The following is a 20,450-nucleotide window of genomic DNA, read 5'->3' on the forward strand; positions in this document are numbered from 1 at the left end:
ATTGCTCATCGTGGAAACTGCACTTGACCTGTATAGGCGCTGCTGAGGCACTGTTCAGGAGACTTCCCAACCCCAGGCGAAGTTTTCTCTTGACTGGGTGTTTAACCACCGCCATCAACCACCATTGTCTTCCTCAGTGGGGTAATAAGACTGATTTCTTAATTATGTGCAGGGGGGAACGGCAGCCCCTCTAAAAACATTCTCTTCTCCATCTCTCAAAGAAACGGCCTTCTTCTCGCTGGTTCAAATTCCATGAACTCCCAATCGAACAGCAATTTGGTAGCCCGTTCATCACACACAAGGCAGCTTCTTTTATGAAACACAAAATAATCTTCTCAAGGAAACTTGGATGGACTTAATACAGGTCGTGTTAGCGAAGTTCACATCTGTAAATCTGTTGGAAACATTACACAGAATCACACATTTTCGACGATAAACCTACTTACTCCATAGGACAACCGGTCAATCTCAGGGTTAATGATCTAATCGAGCCTCCCCCGCTCCCCAACCAATTTAGCCTCCCGCCAAATCAACACCACGTTTTCTATCTCCATCAATTTAACGTGAGGTTCCATTCTCCCCCATCTGTTCATCAGTCATAAATAAATCCATGTCAACCACCTCATCTTCTGTGGCCAGGAGTTCCACATTCTAACAACCGTTTGGTAAAAAAAAACATTTCCTCTGAATGCATTTGAAAATTTTAGTAGTTTTTTTATGTTTGCAAGTTTGGCCATAGACCACAGTTAACGATCATCTATCCTGTCAATTCGTTCAATCGTCATAAAGATCTTTATCATTTCAGTGCTCGGGCTACCTTCCCTAGTGAAAACAAATGTACCCAAGCAATTAATTTCATTTCCCCCGACCTTACTCGTAGAACTCTCAAAATCCAATTAAATAACTTTCAACTTTTCTCGCGTCTCTTGGAATTTGACTGCCCCGTTGTGGCGGTGCCGTGGGTGTAAATGGCGGTGAGCTATTCAAATGTCCATTGACTTCGGCGGGACTGTAATATGCCAGGAGCGCAAGAGTGGGCTGACCGAAATATAATGAAACTATCAAGATTTTAAATTTCTTCCCTCCAAAAATGAAGGCCGAGACTGAGATTCATCCGATGGCGCATCAACCTAATTTGCACTTTCATTTTCCAATGAATACTTGAGCTCTGAATTAATTCTAACAAAAGTACTGCATTGTCCTTAACTATTATAACATTCATTTGCAAATTAAGTGCATATTTTGTGAATTTATTGCATTTACTGTTTATTCTGTCTCTGTAAGTACCTCCTCACAGATTTCCTGAGTTTCAGCTGAGCTTAAAATTTGACTTCACAGACTAATTTTGAACTGTTTCCTGTCGATAATCTGTTTCTGTAAACGGTAATCAATGTTGTTCCTGGCATCCGTCCTGCTGGAACACAATGTACTACCTTTGTGCTGGTCTGAATATCTACCCTCAATCCCTAATCATGGATTTCTGTTTGCTATGCAGTTTGGAATTAATTCTGCTCGCTGTCCCCTAGCTCCACATCGTCTCTCACGGAATTAGCTTGTTTTTTTCTCTCTATTGCAGGACAGTACAGAAAATCTACTGTTAAATGTAAAGGAAACGATGTAACTATTAAAAAAAAACCAGAAGATGCCAAAACCAATGATTTGAGTAAGAGGTTCCTGTGGAGAGGCAATGTTCACATTTCACACCAGTAGCTATTGGCACTAAAACTGTGGAAACGATATTCAGAGACGACATTCGTTAATGGTCAAACAATCCATAAACAACGTTGGTAACCATTATAGAAGGCAGCGATCTGATACTCTGTTATCCAAACGTTTGAACGCATCCGGCAGTGCAATTGCTGTCCTGGATCAAATGACCCTTAATTGTTGAGGGTCATTTTTGTTTTTATCTCTTCTCCCCTACATTATACGATGTAATTTAGGCTACGTGATGGAAGGTTACTGGACATTAATTGCCAAGGCCCGTGAAGACTATTCGGTTGCAATGAGTTTGCTTCTTCATCGCCTCTCACTGTCCTGATTAAACTAGATGTGAGGGCCGAATGACGATGAGAGAGAATATTGTTGGGGTATCACTGTCTCCCCATTTATTTGCTCGTTGATCATAGCCTTAAGAGGCTCCCTAAAGCTTCGGGAATCAAAAGGTGATGTAAGGGAACAAGAACCAATCGACATAAGCTGTCCTTTCAAGTTTACACTTGAAAGACGAGGAACATTCTGGGGAGCTCTAAATGCACTCCTTACATGATCAGCGTATTCAAACCAAGGCTTGGTTCCCAGAACTGTACATGGTTATCCGGTGATTGTTTCCTTTTGATTCTAGCTGTCAATATGTTAAAAATGCTAAAATAGCACGAGCCATTTTTTTCCCCTTGTATGTGACCGTTACATTTTACTGACAGATTCAAAAGGGCTCTTAACATTGCATTGCGCTTAAAGTGTTCGGAACTTTTCACTAGGAAGGTAGTGTGGGATCAATCATTTAATGTTTGAGGTTATTTCGTGTCTGTGTTCGTCAATGTGCCCCATTGACGAAATGACAAACGCCAGCAGATCAAATGGGAGACTCTGAACACTCGAGGACAAGTCAGGGTTCCTGGATTTATCCAACTAATTATCTGGCCTTTCACAGTACGTGCAATAGGTGCCAGGGAAGAGTAACGTCCTGAAAGTATTATGAAGAGAAAGCTGCTGTCGCTTCCATATAACTAGATGTTGTGAAGAGAGGGTCTTATAATTTCAAGAGAAGGGATTGAAACGTGAGGGACCAGAGGTAGTAAAAGTAGATAAATTGGGACTTTGAGAATAGATATGTAATAAAATTATTAAATACAACCCGATAGAAAATACGGAATGGAAGGGAAAGGGATTTATTTTGGTGATCAGATGTTTTCCCGCAGGGATTGATGGGACTGGGGAGGGGAGGTGCCTGGATGCAACTTGATGTAGTTTATATTTGCAAATTAGTGCCATTGTAATACCAGCTGTGAAAAGTCGAATTCTGGGTGGTCTTCATTAATGAGATCTATCGACTGCACCTCGAAGGTGTGCACGTGTGTTGGGGTGAAAGATGGTATGGTTGGAGGGAAAGGGTAGCATCATCTTTTTGTCATTCAGTGTAGACAGAATTTCAGTGTTCTTCATAGGCCGCATTTCGGTCTATAGTTTCAGGGCGGGAATCGGGATAAGAACGATATGGGAATGAAGAAAGTCGGCTGTGGGTAGAGTAGACATTGTTTGACGTCAAAGTGCACATCTCTTTCAATATATGCTTAGCCAAGTTCTCTCTGTAGATATAGTGCGTGTTTGTAACACCGTACTGAAGTAGCAATAAATCTAAGTATGTTAAAGGTTGCATATGGCCACTTTGCAAGCAATGACTTCTGGAGCAATGTAGGGTTTAGCTTAATCGCGATTATGCCAGAATGAAAATTTTATCAGGAGTCATCATGACAGGTTTTGCTTAAACAGATATGCACAAAATTGAAAATGATTGCGACTATCATGAATTGTTCTTCCTCAGATCACAGGTTTCCCAGACTCGTTTCCGGGGATTCCCAATGCTCGGGCCGACTGGAAATACAGTTCGGCAAAACCTGGGGAACAGTTTGTGATCTTCACTGGGATTGGAATGACGCCAGTGTGGTTTGTGATCAGCTTCAGTGTGGAGTCGCTGTGTCCGTGGCAAAAGGGGCTTATTTTGGAAAGGGCACTGGACTTCAACGGAGCGAAAAATTTGAATGTAAAGGCAATGAGACAAGCCTGACAGACTGTCCAAACTCTCCAGTAAATGAAAACGAGTGCACCCACATGAACGATGTCAGTGTGAGCTGTTCCGGTGAGTAAAACGAATCCGAATGACAAAAAAAGTTTCCTGGTGAACTTTTCAGAAACTGAGAAAAAGCCATTGATATTTCCTTCTATCATGATCATTCCCAAGCTCTTCTTTATAATTCACTGTCGCTTTTTTATGATTCTGGAATAACACAATTATGTGTAAGTCAGTAACTTCTACGTTATCTGAAAATAGCACATTATTATTGCTAAATTAATGCTTGCACCATGCATAGGTTCTTCATTCACATTTGCCAGAACACCCATTATCGAAAGAACTCTCAAGTCGTGTTCTGTTTGCCAAACCTGAGGCAGATTTCATTAATTACAAACGTAGGCGAATCATTAATTAACGGTGGTTGCGTTATTTTAGAGAGGCGTTTCAATGAATTGACCCAAATGAGGTAAACAATTAGGAGAAAATTTCCTTTCTGGTTTCTCGCTCAAAATAGTGGGATTATCTCAGTAGCAGCATTGCAAGTCTACGTTCAATCTGCCCACGTCAGCAGTTCAAGAGAATGGATTTCAATCGCTTTTGCAGGGGAGTGTAGGAACCAGTAATAAATGCAAACCTTGTCAAATATATTCCTATCCCCGTCAACAACAAATGCATCCTTTGAGTGGCCTTGTTCTGGGTTACTGCACCCGTGACTCTTTATCAAATCTTTGAAATCAGTATAAGATTTTTAACATAGTTTTATCAGCCCTAATTCTTCCAGATTAAATAGCTTCAAGTCATCTTTGTTCAAACTGGGATCATAATACAATGCTTAATTACATTATACATCTTTCATATCTACGTTTTATCCCCTCCAAGACGAATATTATCTTCCGGAGTGCCCTGTCCAAATCTGACATAGGTTATACAGGTTGGTTCTGGCCAATACTGGGTATGACTGAAACGTTACGTCCTGTCTTTGGTATTTCAAAGCTGTTGTGACAAAGTCCAAAATTCCATTAGCTTTTTGTTGGATGAACTCTCTACTTTGAGCAAATAGACACGTTCGTTTAAAGGCTCTCGTAGTCTGGTGAGTTTCAAACAATAAGATGTGTAAACAGTGCAGTGTAACACACACTTATCCATTTTCATATTTTCCTTTTTTACCTTTCGCCATGTCTTTATTCAAATGTGGATTTACAAAATTTTTTCGTCCTTATTTTTATTAAAAACAGGGAAGCATGGACCCCGATTGGTTGGTGGTGAGAACAGGTGCTCCGGCCGGGTGGAAGTGCTGCACGGAGGGCAGTGGGGGACGCTGTGTGATATTCACTTTGGTTTACAAGACGCGAGTGTGGTGTGTGAGCACCTTCAGTGCGGGGCTGTAAAGGAAATCCCGAGGGGTTCTTACTTTGGGCAGGGAACTGGCCCCGTGTGGAAGGAAAATTACAGGTGCCGCGGGAATGAATCCCGATTGACAGATTGTCCGGTTACATCCGGGGAAAATTTTAACTGCTCACATGGAAATGACGCGAGTGTCATCTGTTCGGGTGAGTCCTCTCAGTCGATGTAATCATGGATTGAAATAATCTCCCTGCAGAACTGAAAGAGGCCTTTCAGCATGTTCTGTCCGTGCAGGTTCTCTGCAAAAGTATCTCACCCACTCACACACCCATGCAATTTACAATAATCCGGTATTATTTTCCATGCAATTATCTGACCACATATATTTTAAAATCTCCGATTGATATTCATCCACCACATTTCAGATCCTCGCCGCCACATGCTTAGACGGTGCTTTTCATATCTTCAAGCACCATATTCTCCGACAATGAATTGCAGATCCTCATCATCATCATTTTCAGAGAGTGCATTTCAGGTCCTCATCTTTCGCTTTCTCAGGCAGTGCATTGCAGACCCTCATCATCCACATTCTCGAACAGTACATTGCAGAACATCAAACACCCACATTCTTAGACAGTGCATTGCAGATCTCCATTCCCCCACATTCTCAGGCAGTGCATTGCAGATTCAAATCTACCACATTCTCAAGCAGTGCATTGCAGATCCACATCCCCCACAATCTCAGGCAGTGAATTGCAGATCCACATAGGCCACAATCTCAGACCGTGCATTTCATATCCTCACCCCCCACATTCTCGGAAAGTGCATTTCAAATTCTAATCCACCACTTTGTCAGATAGCGTGAAGCAGATCCTCACGTACCACATTCTCAGCCAGTGCATTGTAGACCATCATCCACCACATTCTCAGACAGTGCATTGCAGATCCTCAGCCACTACAATCTCAGACAGTGTATTGCAGATTGTCATCCACCACATTCTCGTACATTGCATCCCGGGTCCTCATCACCCACATTCTCAGTCAATGCATTGCAGATCCTCATCCATCACAATCTAAGACAGTGCATTGCAGATCGTAATCCAGCATTTTCTCAGACATTCCATTGCATTTCCTCATTCACTACAATTTCAGTCAGTGCATTGCAGATCCTCATCCTCCACATTCACAGGCAGTGCATTGCAGGACCTGATTAATCGCACCATGCAAAATTAGCATCCTTACGTCACCATTTCCAATTTGCCCATCACCATAAATCTGTACTGATCATTCATGATCCTTCCGCCAATGGCAATAATTTTTCTGTGTCAAATTGTCCAGACCCTCCCTAAAGTTTGTAGCCCAAAAATGGTAGGATTACTCCAGATGAGGCCGACATAAATCATCACATCTTCCCTGCCGTGTACTCAGTGCCTTAGTTATACACCAAAGAACTCAAAACTTTATTAGCCTTTTCGCAACCTGCGCTGTGAAGTACAATTGTTTGTAGAAATGCACCCGAGATTCATCAGCTGCTGAAACTCATTTAGAAATGATCCCGTTCTTTATTGTTCATTCTACCTGTCCTTCGTCTGCCAGTCTTACTTCACTTAAAAACACTCTCACTTCTGAAGCACAAGGCCAGGTACAAGAATGACTCAAGTAATTTACCAGAGCAGTCAAGTCTGTGAATGAAGTGCAGTGCTGTGGGAATGCTGCCCTCTATAATATTTCGTGTTCCAGGTAAGAGGGGTAATCGATGCCATATCTGCATCAGTGGAGGTTAATAAAAATGTGAACCATGGCTCTACTTTGAGGGAAACGAGAGAGTCTTCCCCGGTGTCCTTTCCAAAGTTATCCCTTGATCAACATCAAACCATGTAGCTCATCTGGTCATTATCACATGACTGTTTGTGCGATTTTACTGCGCCCATTATGGCTGAGGCGTTCCTTAAATTGCAACAGTGACGCCATTACACAATGCAAATAAATGCCTGTAACTTGCGTTGAGACATCCGGTAGTTTTGAAAAAACACTTATCAACTTTAAATATACATTTATTTACTTCCGACAAAAGTGAGCCAACCAATGCTAAATTTCATCTGGAACTTTCAGGCCCGTTCTAACAGCTTCTCTGTGTTCGTTTGAATTTTATACTTTCAACATTTTACAACACTTAAAAATTCCGTGAAAAAATAACAATAAACTGTTTCTCTTATAACCAATAATATATATTACTGGAATAATATATATAATATATATTACTGGAAAATTAGGGTTGCTATCCTGGTGGAATGTTCTTTTCCTCTGGCCTGGAAAAGAAGAAATCTTGAACACGACATCCTGTCCCTTTCAAAGAGCAATTCCATCTCCAAGCACCCATTTTAGCCTTTTATTCCACAGGCGCTAACATTTCTGCCAAGCATCATTCGTGGCCCTGTTCCAAAGGTCATTTGAAAGTCCATCAAAACCACATCCACCCCATGACCCTCATTAACACTCTCTGTAACCTCATTTATTTACTCTAGCAAGTCCGTGCAATGCGATGTCTCTTACCAAATCCGCCCTAGTTTGTTAATGAATCCACATGTTTTTCAAGCATAACTTGCTGTTACTTCTGCCCCAAGGGATATTTTCCAAGGTAGGAAAGCTTTCCCAAAGACAATATTAAATTTACTGGTCTGAATTTACTGCATTTATCCTTACACCCTTTCTTGAACAAGGGTATAATATTTGGAAACATCAGTTATCGGCATTGAAGAAGGATGGGAACATTATGACCATTATCTGGGGATTTCAGTTCAGGTCATGCCCCTCGAATACATCTCATCCAATCCAAGTGTCGTGTCAAATTCAACAACAGTTGCCCAAGCCAATTCGTCATCTTTATAAATATCTAGCCATTGCATTTCTTTTTTCTTCTGCCTATTCTTTGTCCACCATTGAGCAGCGTTTTCTTCCTTGGCAAAAACATACTCAAAATGCTCACTCAGCAGCTGAGCCAAAACATCAGCCTTTATATGCCGATGTCCTTCCTGGTGTCGGTTTTGTGCCTATATAAGACTGTAAGATCACGTTTTATGTTAGTGGGACTCTCTTATACGGTCTGGATATTGTACATTAATCTTGGATCTCACTTACATTATCCAAATTCAATATCCTATGCATATATTTTGTTCTGCTTCACCTTAATCCCCACCTCTTTAATCAGCCAGGGAGCCTTGGAGTTTTTGCATCGTCCTGCACGTGTCTAAGCCAATTTTCCATTTTTGCACCTGCAAAAGAGCCTGCACGTCACGAAAATCATTTATTACAATGTATGTTCACACACCTGAATGGTAAATATAATTGAGGCCCTTATACAACCCCTATTGCTCTTATCCTGAATAACACCACATTATTTCCTCCGTTATTGCAATCTTTCTTTTCTAGTTTTCTGTGCAGTTTGGTTTTTCTCTCTAACATTATCTGCCCGTTCCCATATCCCAGCCAAATTAGTTCTGAACTGTCCAACAAACAAACCAGACGGACATTGCCCTCGGACCTTTGCATCTGAAACACATGAAAACATCCATTGGTCCTTTCTTCACAGAACTGAGTCTATGAGTCCATGAGAACAGATCACAAAGTCACATGAGCTTGATTAGCGCTCTCATGCACCGTTTATCCGGCGACGTTCATCAGTTCTATCGCTCGTGCGTTGTGCTGGGATATTTTAATATTATCAGGATATTATTCCGTTGATGGCAATTTACTAGATTGTTTGCAATATCCTTAAAAATCATCTGTAGGACTACACCCCTCTTCCTACCTCTGAAATTGCTCCACTAACGGAGCACGAATGCCACTGCTCACCCTACCGCATCAGAGCGCTCAGCAGGGTCCCAGTGATCTGCCTCACCTTGGCACCACGGTCACAACATTTACTTGAATAATTATTGCCCCGGTTATGTTGAATCAAATGTGCATTTTTTTTGAACGTTAACCCTTGCTCTCAACGGCTTTCTTCTTGTAGATGAAAGTTGGTCACTGAAATTGACAAATGGGGGAAGCCGCTGTGATGGTCAGGTGGAAATTTACCACCACGGTCGCTGGGGCAGAGTACAGGACAGCCTCTGGGAAATCAATGATGCTAACGTGGTCTGCAGGCAACTAGGATGTGGTGACGCAAGTGCCGCTTATATCTTTTCAAATTATGGAGAGAGTGAAGTGCCTGTGTGGGTGAATGATGTCCAGTGTGGAGGAAACGAATTGCATCTCCGCAACTGCAGCTCATTTGCAATGAATTCTTCTCTCAATGAGAGTGTCGGCGTCGGAGTTCTGTGTTCAGGTGAATAAATAGTTCAATTTTACAGGAACATACATAGAAATATCTAGTAAGGAGTGTGGTGTGAATATACGTCACTTGCTCCTCGAGTTCTTTTAACCTAACTGCTTAACACTGGAGGGCTAACGTGGAGAGAGTGGGCACGGACAGAACTGATCAACAAACAGCACTTGCATGTTAGCTGTGCATTTATTAACGACCGAATTCTCAATTATCTCTCAGACAGGAAATTCTGACTGCACGGTTGGGAGAGTGTGTTGTTAGCGCGGGTCGGGGGGTGTTGTGAGGCGGAGGTGAGGTGGTGTCGGGAGGAGCCTTACAACTTGGTGCGAAATTGTGTTAATTTAACAACGTTTTCATAGAATTGCAGTTCACATACTGGTCAGGGCAAGAGGCCGCTCATGGGATTTCTGGATTATTCCATCCTTGAAAAACCCAGGTACTTACAGGCCTTTCAGCAGCAGAAGGCTGAGCTTCTGTGAAATGTCTTTCTTAAAAGTCAACTTGGTTTCTTTTTCCACTGATGCTGCCAGACCTCCTGAGGAGTTACAGCATTTTTTTCAATATAATAAACATAAAATAGCGAGATATTCAGAAATCGAGTGAAATAAGGGTTCGAGATGCGTGCAGGGAAAAATAAACTGTGTACAATTGAAGTTCATAAGTAGTTTGGGTGCAACGATGAATACAAAAAAGTTTAATTGAGGTTGAAACAGGGCACACAGCATTGAGCACACAATATGTGAACTGCAAGCCAAAATATCGTAGGAGTCAGGTGTGGGAATATTTGAAATATTTGTGCATTCCACGCTATAAATTTTAAATAATTAGAGATACATGGTTTCAACTATAGAAACAGTTAGCTGTCATAGTCAAGTGAAATATTTTTAAAATTATTTTTGCTGGATAATATCCAATAGTTTCAATTGGGTTATGACATAAATGCGTAATCGAATCCTCTTCATAAACATTGTATTTTTTGGATCAGAACACATACAGTTAATGCTGTCAGACGGTGGAAGCCCATGTGCAGGACGAGTGGAGATTTATTACAACGGGACTTGGGGCTCAGTTTGTGATGATTCCTGGGATCTGATAGACGCTGACGTAGTTTGCAAACAGCTGCATTGCGGAAAGGCATTGGCCGTGACACTTCCTGCCTCTTGTGGACCAGGCTCAGGTCCAGTTTGGCTGGAAGGCTTGGAGTGTTCAGGGGAGGAATCGTATCTCTGGCAATGTCCCTCTGCATATTGGGGTTCCCACGACTGTTCTCATAAAGAAGATGTAAAGATTATGTGCTCAGGTACGGGTGACCTAAATGAACTCATTTGCTTTCTTCAAGAAGATTCACACAGATGGTATTTTACTGAATGGCGCAGAAAATGCATGTCAACGGTTTATTCTGCTCACGCGTCTTATAGCTGCTTGTTCTGCTCATAATCTTACATCATTTCATCTGGCATGAGCTGTATTCCATCTGTATTTTCCTCTCGTGTCTTTATCAGACGTCACATTCAAGGCATCACCACAATTCGCCCCACCAAACGTACATGTTCCATGTTCCACATTCTCCTTCTATCTGGGTAATAGAGAGTGGAAAAAAAAGCCCCTGAAATCGCAATTTGTTTAGCTCTTTGTGTTTCTTTGTCCAAAAAAGGCACGACTTTATTCTAATGAGCAATGAAAAAAAATCGGCATCGACACGGCTATCCTGCCGTCTCTGAACGTCTTCCTGCAGTTAGTGGAGTCTGTCTTGGTATTAACTGCAAATCCTAGTGCATTTTGAACATTTACTTCAATTCCAAATGCCAAGTGTAGTATGTTAATCTTAAACAGATGTGACCCCCAGCATTAATCCATATGCACAGCACGCTCCAAATTCTGCTATTCTAAGTGAAATCCTGCGTTGTTGCTTATTGGCTCTTCTTTTAATACGGTGCTGATAATTTCATTTTCCCTGATCTCAGCCTTAATTCTGATGTTTGAAAACTTTTCGAAAGTTATTGTTTTCAAAATCCATGTGGATTACATAGACATTATTATCTCCGCATAATCTTTCTGAAACTTCTTCAAGTAATTCAATAAATTGGAAGATGTATAGTTCGCTCTTTTGAAATCTGAGTTGATTCTCCTTGATTATATAATTGGATTGTACATGCATCATTGTTACATTTCTGGAATAATTATCTCTATTCAGTAAACACATCTGGCACAACTTGTGTTCAGGGGGCAATGTTGACTTGATTCAATTTATCACTGGAAACATCTGGAGATTTCTTATTTCGTTGATAGAACACAAGGAGCTGCGGCTGGTGAATGGAAAGCATCGCTGTCAGGGGATGGCGGAAGTGTTCTACAATGGGACCTGGGGAACAGTGTGCTGGGACGCACTGGATAGCCATGATGCTGAGATGATTTGTAAACAGCTACAGTGCGGCCCCCTCGATTATGTTGACTATAGCACTCGGTCATTCGGAGAAGGATCAGGACGTATTTGGCTCGATGAGATAGAATGTATTTCACACGAGTCGACCATTTGGCAATGTCGGACAGACCCGTGGGGACAACACAACTGTGATCACAGACGAGATGCAGGCGTTTTATGTTCAGGTAACAAAACAAACCTTCTAATATGAGATTGTTAATTCATTCATTGATGTCCAAATGAGTCAGCACGTTTCCTTCCCCAACAGGAGGAAAGATAACGAAGGACCAACCCGAAAGTGAAATGGATTGGGGTCGACAATCAAGTGATCTATCGGCTTTATTATATCAATTATCTGAGTTGTATACCTGTATTTTTGTGCAGAAATAATAGTGATTGATTATCTTTGACAGATTCGGGCGTAGGTTTGCGCCTGATTGGAGGTAACAGCAGCTGCTCCGGGCGAGTGAAGATACAGTGCAAAAACACCACGGGCACGGTGTGTGATGACTCCTGGGATATGGCCGGTGCCAGTGTTGTCTGCAGACAGCTGGGTTGTGGGTCTGCTCTATTTGCCGCAGGAGGGGCCGCTTTTGGCCAGGGTGAAGGTGACATGTGGTTTGATGAGGTGAGGTGTACCGGAAGCGAATCATTTCTCTCCGATTGTCCTTCTTCAGCGTCTGCTCAGCCTGACTGTGATCACAAGGAAGACGCCAGTGTGATTTGTTCCGGTAAGGGTAGTGCAGAACGGGGCGGGTTGGGGCCGGGAGATTGGCAGTTGGTGATTGTTCGCTCAATATGTCCCATGAATTCGTAAACGATGAACAACAGATGACTTTCTAAATTAATGTTCTATCTTTTTTTGCATAATAAACCATAGGTCCCGAATTGTCGTTGGCTGCTTCTCCGTCCACAACCGCAGGTTGGTCTCATGAATAAGTAGTATTCCTGTCAAGGCTAATGTCCAGAATGAACTGATATGATTGACATTTGCTTGTTTTTATAAAAAATTCTGAAGTTAATCTTAGTGTTTCAGAATGTTGGACTATTTAACAATACATAGCATCCTGTGTCACAGTTGAATCTTTCTTTAACATTTCATTAAGAACATGAAGACAATATCACTTCTATCCCTCTTGTGATCAGTATAACAATCGGGATCCTGTTGTTCTGTGAGTTCATCGCACTAATTATGGTAATGCGGAGACAATCATCAAGGAAAGGTGAGGACAAATATTACCACTGACTTCACATTAAATCTCGGATATTTTTATTTTTTATTTCAATTCATGAATGATATTTGAGCCTCGCTGGTAGCCCTGCATTCATGGCCCATCCATAATTTCCCTTGAGAAAGTGGTGAGGAGATGCCGTCTTGATCCGTTGCAATCCATGTTGCGTTGGTACACCTACAATGCTTTTACAGAGGAAGTTTAAGTATTTGACCCAGCGACCATGCCGGAATGGCGACAAATATGCAAATAAGAATGGTGAGAGGCTTGGAGGGTGACTTCCAGGAAGTGGTTTTCCCATGTCTCTGCTTCCCTTGTCATTATCCTTGGTTGTTTATGTGGTTTTGGTTGGTCTTGTCCAAATAGACTTGCTGGATTCTTCAAGTGCATCTTGTAAACAGTACACACTGCTGCCACTATAAGTCGATGATGAGGGGAGTGACTGGTTGTGGACATGGTGCCAATAAAGCGGAAAGCATTATTCTGTATGGGGGCAAACATCTAGAGTTTTGTTGTAGCTGCACTCAAACAGGCAAGTGGAGAATATACAAGAACACTCCTGATTGTCCCTTGTAGATGATTGAAAGGATTTGCCTAGTCTGGAGTTGAGTTCCTCAGAAGGGTTCCTTGCCTCTGACCTGCTTTTGTCACCAAATCATTCAAATCACAAGCCCAGTTCAGTTTCCGGTCAATGGAAACCCCCGGGATGTTGTCAGCGGGGGAATCAGTGATGGTGATGCCTCTGATTGTCAAAGGCTGACAGTTAGATCACACCTTGATGTAGATGGCCATTTCCTGGCACTAGTGAGGCGCGAATTTTACTCACCACTATGAACGTCAGGCCTGGATATGGTCCATGTCTGACTCCATGTGGACATGGCCTGCTGCAGTAGCTGAGGATTCTAGACTGGTAATAAACATTGTGCCACCATCAGCGGACATCCCTACTCATGACCGTCAGATGAAGAGATGGTCATTGATGAAACAGGTGAAGATCGTTGGTCCTAGCACTCTATGCTGAGGAGCTCCTGTATTAATGTCCAAGTAGTGCAAGAGTTTGAGGTCCAACAACCGCAACTCCCTTGTTTTGTGCTCACTCTGAATTCAAGCAGCGAAGATTTTCCGCCTGAATCCTATTGGCTCCAGTTTTTATTTCAGGTGCCTTCATGCCTCATTCGCTGGCGAGAATTCACTTTATTGCCCTTTTCCATTGAATGTCACTTGTCATGTTGGAAATTAATGTTAACCGATTTAGCAAGTATTCTCGTTCAAAGTACTCGGTCAAACAGTTAAATGTGTCATTTAAACGGAAGAGTCACTTGACTGTCCACATTTGCAGTCCTAATTGTTCCACTGCTACTGTGTCTGAAGGTCAATTAATTGTTGTAGCCATCGATCTGTAGGCTATTTGAAGCATTTTTGACTTAGTGCCCAGTCATGATGTTTCCGTCAATCGAAGTCTATCCAATCAGTGTACATCCACTCCTTCCGTTTCCGTGCCCGGATGCCCAATCTCGAGCTCAATAGCCAGAATCGATCCGTAATTTTGAGTCGTGAGACTTTGATGGGATTTTTGGCACCAATTTATGAATATTGTGTACCCTGACATAACTGACTACTCTGATCTGAACAACCATAACACTCCTGATCGATGCGCACAGCAAATTAATTTTAATACTGTTGCGATACATAAAAGAAACGTCAGCTCCTCACTCGTCTTTCCAACCTGATGCTGTCAGCATAATTCAGTAATTTTCCCCAGCTTCTCTTCAGCTAAAATCCCCTTGGGTCTCACAACAGAGTTTTCAGCTGGAATTGATTCCTCCCAAAAACGCCTCATTTCGTCTTTTCCAACCTTAATTAAATTTTCCCTAGTCTGGTGAAGTTGAACACGTGTCCATGCGGTTACCCACAGACGCACACGCCCACACAGACACAGCCACACACACATAACGTCTATATCTCTCTGTCTCTCTCTATCTCTCTCACACACGTATTGATACGCACTCTCACTTAAAAAAAAACGACTTAACAAAAAATCCTACGTAGCCAGCTCACTGACATTCTGCATTCACTTTCGCCGTCTGTTTTGTGTTTTTATTTGCAAACATTTTATCATTAAACAAAGGTAAAACGCAACAAAATGTTAATCCCTCTGCATTGTCTCCATCAGGTTATGTCACTGGCAGTTGGGATTCACCAATTGATTTGTACCAAGCAATTTATGAAGAAATTGAAAATATTCCGCCTGTCAAGGATCCCGCTCTGACCCGTGGTTCAGGTTTGTAACTTCTATTGCACTTCCAATCAGCACTGGGGAACTTCATTTCCGTTTAGCCCCTTTAAAAGTCAGGGCAATGAATGGGCCCGACAGGCATTCCGCTCACTTTACTCATGTGAAAGTTTCCTATCTCCGTGTGCTACTGTTATGTGAGAAGAGTAATGGGCTTCTCAAATTTCCCAAAATTCTGTATTGCTCAAAGGGTGTTTTGCCATTTGGCGGAAAATAGGGAGCAGGTCGGTGTTTCCAAATTCCAAAGGGACTGCTCACTGCCTCCATTAGGTATCTGACTGACTAAATTATACAAAGAGAGGATTATTGAACAGAAAATGCAATCCACTCTCCCCAACTATGATAGTCTACAGGGCCGCTGATCTCAGGGGCCGGGAATCATATTCGGGAATTATTTTGTGCAACATTATGAATATCTATAATGAAAAAAATACACATTCAAAGTGAATCCAGGGGAACATATTTCAATAACTAATAAGAATTTGATAAATACTGGGGCAAACCATTGGGAACAAGAGCACAAGGATAAAAGGAAATAACGATAACATAGGGAAGAATACCAATGATGGGAAGTGGCTTGGTGGCAAAGCAGGATAAGGGAGAAAGCGATGAAAGATGAACAATGTAATTATGGTGATAATAACGACTAATCAATGAAAGGATCGTGGATCATCTCGCAAGTTAGTACAATATTTAACGGCACAAAGTAAGGCTAGGTCAGTATGGCATGACCGTGTTCCAAAAAGGAACTGAAAGAATAAAAGCAACGTTCATGAAGTATCAGAGATTTTAATCAACAACATTATTTTATTATTCACCAGGGGTAAGAGGGCATGACGATCGAAAATTAGGTTAGGAGTGACAACGTTACATTTAAAATCAATTTAAAAAGAAAGTTAAAAATAATCTTACCAAAAAAAGCACGGGGCAGAAGAGTTGCGTCCATTCATTATGGAAAAATATTATATGATAGCAGAGGCACAGTTACAGTAATTAACCAATTCATTGCAAGTGGTGGTAGTGCCACGATCCTGGCGGATAACTAACATTAAATGTACAATTTAATATGGAGAAGGAAAATGTCCAGGGACGAAAGATCCGTTGTCCGAACGTTGGTTGGAGAAAAATTAATTAAACTGATACTAAGGAGGAAAAGGGTACAAATTTGCATCAAACAACCAAAAGCGCTGTCAGCATATACTCCATAATGGGAACTCTCACATTAGCAACTTCAGCAAAATGTTCAAAAAGGTAACAGCACAGATAAGGTTAGCAGGGAGGACATACATTCTGTGGATTTGATAAATAATTTTTGGAACTGTGCACTTCATATACCGATGGATAAGACAAGTGTTTACATCTCAGCTATTGCTCTTTGGGTGTCAATCTTGCTTCTGAGGCAATCTCTTTCGGCATCCCGTTCCACTCCAGTACTTGTTCAGAAATATCAAGGCTGACACTGTGGTGCAGAAATGAGTGGCTGATGCCGTCTTCGCAGTGTTCTCTTTCAGAGTTGTTGTTTAAGTGGTGACCAAAATGTCTTCTCCTGGAGAATTTAGACTTGCTCTCGGTATACTGACAAATATGTATCTCTTGAGAAAAATCACAAAGTCAGGTTATCTGCTAATTAGCACATCGCTGTGATTGCCAGTGGAAAGTTTTTTTGTTTACAAATTGTCTGCTGCATTTCCCATATTTCAACAGTGACGATACATCACAAGTAACCATTAGCTGTAAAAAGCTTTGGACATCTGATGATCATGAAAAGCACTGTTTGCTCTTATTCATTTCATTTACATGGATTCAAGTGACACCTCATGAGAATGGGTAGCCTGCTGCCTGCAAGGCAAGAAACATAGTGTGGTACACAAGGTACTTATCTCGGGGGAGGAAAGTGGTAATGGGTATTTAAAACGCGTCTCTGCTGGGATTACTGTTGTTCTAAATTAATCTGAACGATTTAGACTTTTGATAAAAATGATATTTTTTTCAAAACTTAACTATTGACCAAATTGTGGTGGGCTGAGGGTAGTGAAAGCATTTTAAAAACAGACATTATTAAATTTGCGGCAAAGAACATACAATCAGCAAATGAATCTCTAGATAGTAATTATGTGGATTTTCAATCTAGTATATAAAGTAAGAATTAATTTTCGATCTATAACAATGAATCGGAATTAAATATTAAAATCCTGGAATGCAGGAGTTCAGGGAAACGAATAAAGAAATTAAATCGATGCAGAATGGTCAGGCTGTAAAAAAACAAAACTAACATTGTATTTTATTTCTGGATAGAAGTGCTTCAATAACAATATTATTCTGTTGAACCTCGGTCGAACATTAGTTAGAGGGAATTTGGAGTATAATTTAGGGTTCTGGTCAGCATATTTTTAAAGATATAGAGGAGTAGTTGATGAGGCTCAAAGCACTTTACAAGAACGGAAACCGTGTTAGGAGTAAAATGAATCCAAAAATGCTGAAAATAAGAATCAAAAAATGCTTGTTGGTCTCTTTTTGGTTCCATTGCCCATGAGTTCCTTTCTCCTCCGTCAAATGGGACGGATTTAACGTCTCTGAAAATGCAATTTAAGAGGAGTTTTGGGGAGGGGGTTACTTATTTTACCCTCTACTCCAATGGTCTGAATAATTCTGTACCGTGATGGCACTATAATGACATAAATAAATGATCCAAGCACGAAAGTATTTTTTGCCCCATTCTTTAACAGTTTCTGCTTCCATTGATTCGCTCAATCATATCGAATATTACACCAGCCACATTTTGGATTTCAAAAGTCTTGGATCGCAAAATCCTGACGAGAACTCCTCCAGTAATCAGGGTGGGTAAACTTTTACTTCCGACCATCTGGTTTTCATCCTTCACACTCAGTAATATGTACAATCGAATATGAAGTATTAAAAGGAACGAATACACCATTAAGTTGCACGGACGATGATATCAGCTATTACAGTGACTTTAGATAAAAACGTTTGTAAAATACTTTCAGGCTGATACAATATCATCTCAAGATCATGTGATTGTACTCAATAATATAAAGGCGTGAAATAGTTTCATTTAGAGTACATATCATCTTATTAGTTTCATCACAAGGTCCAATAGTCTGTGAAATGTGCATGCATGCCGTCGAGATCATTGGGTCAGTGAGACACGTGACATCAAAACATAAAATAAAAATACTGTGACGCGAATGGTTCCAAAAATTCTCCACGCTTTAAGCTCCCTCCCCTATTAGCGCAATAGAACGACTGTCCTCTCCTCTGATTGTTTTGTTGACAAGTCTCAATGTTATTCTAACTGTTCATTGTTAGCAATTAATCTCAATGTAAGTCGTTTGTTCCTCCCAGCTCTCCGCGATTACGACGATGCTGAGACTACAGACAATGATGTTAAGGGCGATCAATTGCTGCTGGACCGTGTTCATGATGATTTGTTCACACGGGAAAGTGCGGGCGGTGATATGTGAAATCTGGGTGAGATAGAGATTTATTTATTTTCTCAGCCTTTCCTCTGTATTGCTGGTTACTTTCTTGCTCTCTGCTGATATCGGTTCTGAAATGCCTGATAGTCCATTGGATGATCTGCGGAGTCTCTCACTAATGGGATACGCGATGCTTGAATGGTTGGGTAGACAGGTCGTTCGAAGGGTTGTGCGCTCCATCCATCATCTCGACTTAGTTTATGCACGTTTGTGTTTGTTGGATTGCGGCCAACAGCGTTCTCAGATAAGTCACGGGGTTAGCTGAGTCTCTTCAGGGATGCGTTGGAAACATCCCTAAATTGATTTTCCTCCTCTTGGGAGAAACCCGCCTCCTCCACCTCCCGCCACTGACTTCGGAGTAGATGATTACTTCTGATTATTCCTTCCCTCACCTGCTCACATTTGCGGAATGAACTGGATATTTTTTAAAGTTCATTCTTTTTGGCGATGGAACAACGCTTTGTTAGGTGTATGCTCCTCTTGAGGTGACACCATTTATTTCATTAATTTATTGGATATGGGCGTCACTGGCTTGACCATAATTTATTGCCCGAACACAATTCTCTTTTCGAAGGTGGTGGTGAGCTGCATTCTTGTAGCTTTGTAGCCCCGCTATTGTAGGTACCCGCGTAGTGCTGTTGATCACAGGTTTCCAGGATTCTGAGCCAGCGACACTTAAGTAAAGGCGATAAATTCCAAATCAGAAAGGCTTGTGACATGGAGGGACATTCGAAATGGTGGTTATCTCATATGTGCGATACCCGTATCCTACTAAATGGCCCTGATCTGGCGCTAACAAGGTGCTGCCACAGGGGCATTAGTGAGATTCTGCAGTGTCTCCTACAGGTGGAGAACATTGATGCTACCTCAAGAGGAGCATAACTTCGATGTGATGGGAGGGAATGTTTGTGGAAGGGGTATCAATCAAGCAGAGTTCCTAGTTCTGTACGTTGTCGAACTTCTTGGGTGTTGTTGGTCGTGCATTCGTCCAGTCAAGTGGAGAGTATTCCATTATGCTCCTGACTTGTGCCTTGTCGATTATGTACAGGCTCTGTGGAGTCAGGAGTTGAGTTGCTCGCCTCAGGGTTCCAAGCATCTGACATGCTCTTGTAGTCAAAGTGTTTAACTGGCTATTCCAGTTCAATGAATGGTCAATTGTAAGCCCCAAGATTTTGATAGCGAGGGATTCAGAGATGAGCATGCCATTAAATGTCAAGGGGTTTTGGTTAGATTCTCCCTTGTGGGAGATGGTAATTGTCTGGCACCTTGGTGGAGTGAAAACTACTTGTCACATGTCAGCTCAAGAGTTGATATTGTTTAAATTGTGCTGCATTTGGTCATGGGCAATTTCAGAACCTGAGCTGTTGTGAATGGTAATGATCATTGTGCAATCTACAGCGAACAACCCCTCCTCTCACCTTCTGATGAAAGGAAGGTCATTCATGATGCAGCTGGAGATGACTCGGCCGAGGGCACTACTCCGAGGTACTCCTGCAGTGGTGCCCTATAACTGAGATCCATGGCCTCCAAAAACCACAGCCA

The 20,450-nt window shown here is 41.6% G+C and overlaps 2 protein-coding genes across 3 annotated transcripts; both read left to right on the top strand.

Moving 5' to 3' along the window:
- The first annotated feature begins 9,263 nt into the window (after positions 1-9,263).
- Positions 9,264-12,276, top strand: LOC144692026 (scavenger receptor cysteine-rich type 1 protein M130-like). The gene is made up of 4 exons (XM_078560584.1): positions 9,264-9,464; positions 10,450-10,764; positions 11,754-12,071; positions 12,155-12,276. The coding sequence occupies exons 1-4, from the start codon at positions 9,416-9,418 to the stop codon at positions 12,274-12,276; spliced, it is 804 nt and encodes a 267-aa protein (XP_078416710.1). The 5' UTR covers positions 9,264-9,415.
- Positions 12,277-12,439: 163 nt separating this feature from the next.
- On the top strand, positions 12,440-18,894 carry LOC144691325 (uncharacterized). 2 transcript variants are annotated; one of them, XM_078559328.1, is made up of 4 exons: positions 12,440-12,617; positions 15,292-15,399; positions 18,138-18,248; positions 18,775-18,894. In XM_078559328.1, the coding sequence occupies exons 1-4, from the start codon at positions 12,500-12,502 to the stop codon at positions 18,891-18,893; spliced, it is 456 nt and encodes a 151-aa protein (XP_078415454.1). In that variant the 5' UTR covers positions 12,440-12,499; the 3' UTR covers position 18,894. The 2 variants fall into 2 exon arrangements, with proteins under 2 accessions (XP_078415454.1, XP_078415455.1); XM_078559329.1 differs by lacking the exon at positions 12,440-12,617 and adding an exon at positions 13,065-13,109.
- The last annotated feature ends 1,556 nt before the right edge of the window (positions 18,895-20,450 follow it).

The sequence above is a fragment of the Cetorhinus maximus genome, chromosome 16, assembly GCF_964194155.1.
Source record: "Cetorhinus maximus chromosome 16, sCetMax3.hap1.1, whole genome shotgun sequence".
Lineage (NCBI taxonomy): Eukaryota > Metazoa > Chordata > Chondrichthyes > Lamniformes > Cetorhinidae > Cetorhinus > Cetorhinus maximus.

What these genes read in the sequence shown, in the direction of transcription:
- LOC144692026 (XM_078560584.1), top strand. Translation starts at nt 9,416, where the DNA reads ATGAATTCTTCTCTCAATGAGAGTGTCGGCGTCGGAGTTCTGTGTTCA. An exon ending in CGTCGGAGTTCTGTGTTCAG is followed by an intron (nt 9,465 to 10,449) that starts GTGAATAAATAG and finishes TTTTTGGATCAG; the next exon opens with AACACATACAGTTAATGCTG. An exon ending in TGCAGGCGTTTTATGTTCAG is followed by an intron (nt 12,072 to 12,154) that starts GTAACAAAACAA and finishes CTTCCCCAACAG; the next exon opens with GAGGAAAGATAACGAAGGAC.
- LOC144691325 (XM_078559328.1), top strand. Translation starts at nt 12,500, where the DNA reads ATGTGGTTTGATGAGGTGAGGTGTACCGGAAGCGAATCATTTCTCTCC. An exon ending in CGCCAGTGTGATTTGTTCCG is followed by an intron (nt 12,618 to 15,291) that starts GTAAGGGTAGTG and finishes TGTCTCCATCAG; the next exon opens with GTTATGTCACTGGCAGTTGG. An exon ending in CGCTCTGACCCGTGGTTCAG is followed by an intron (nt 15,400 to 18,137) that starts GTTTGTAACTTC and finishes ATTCTTTAACAG; the next exon opens with TTTCTGCTTCCATTGATTCG.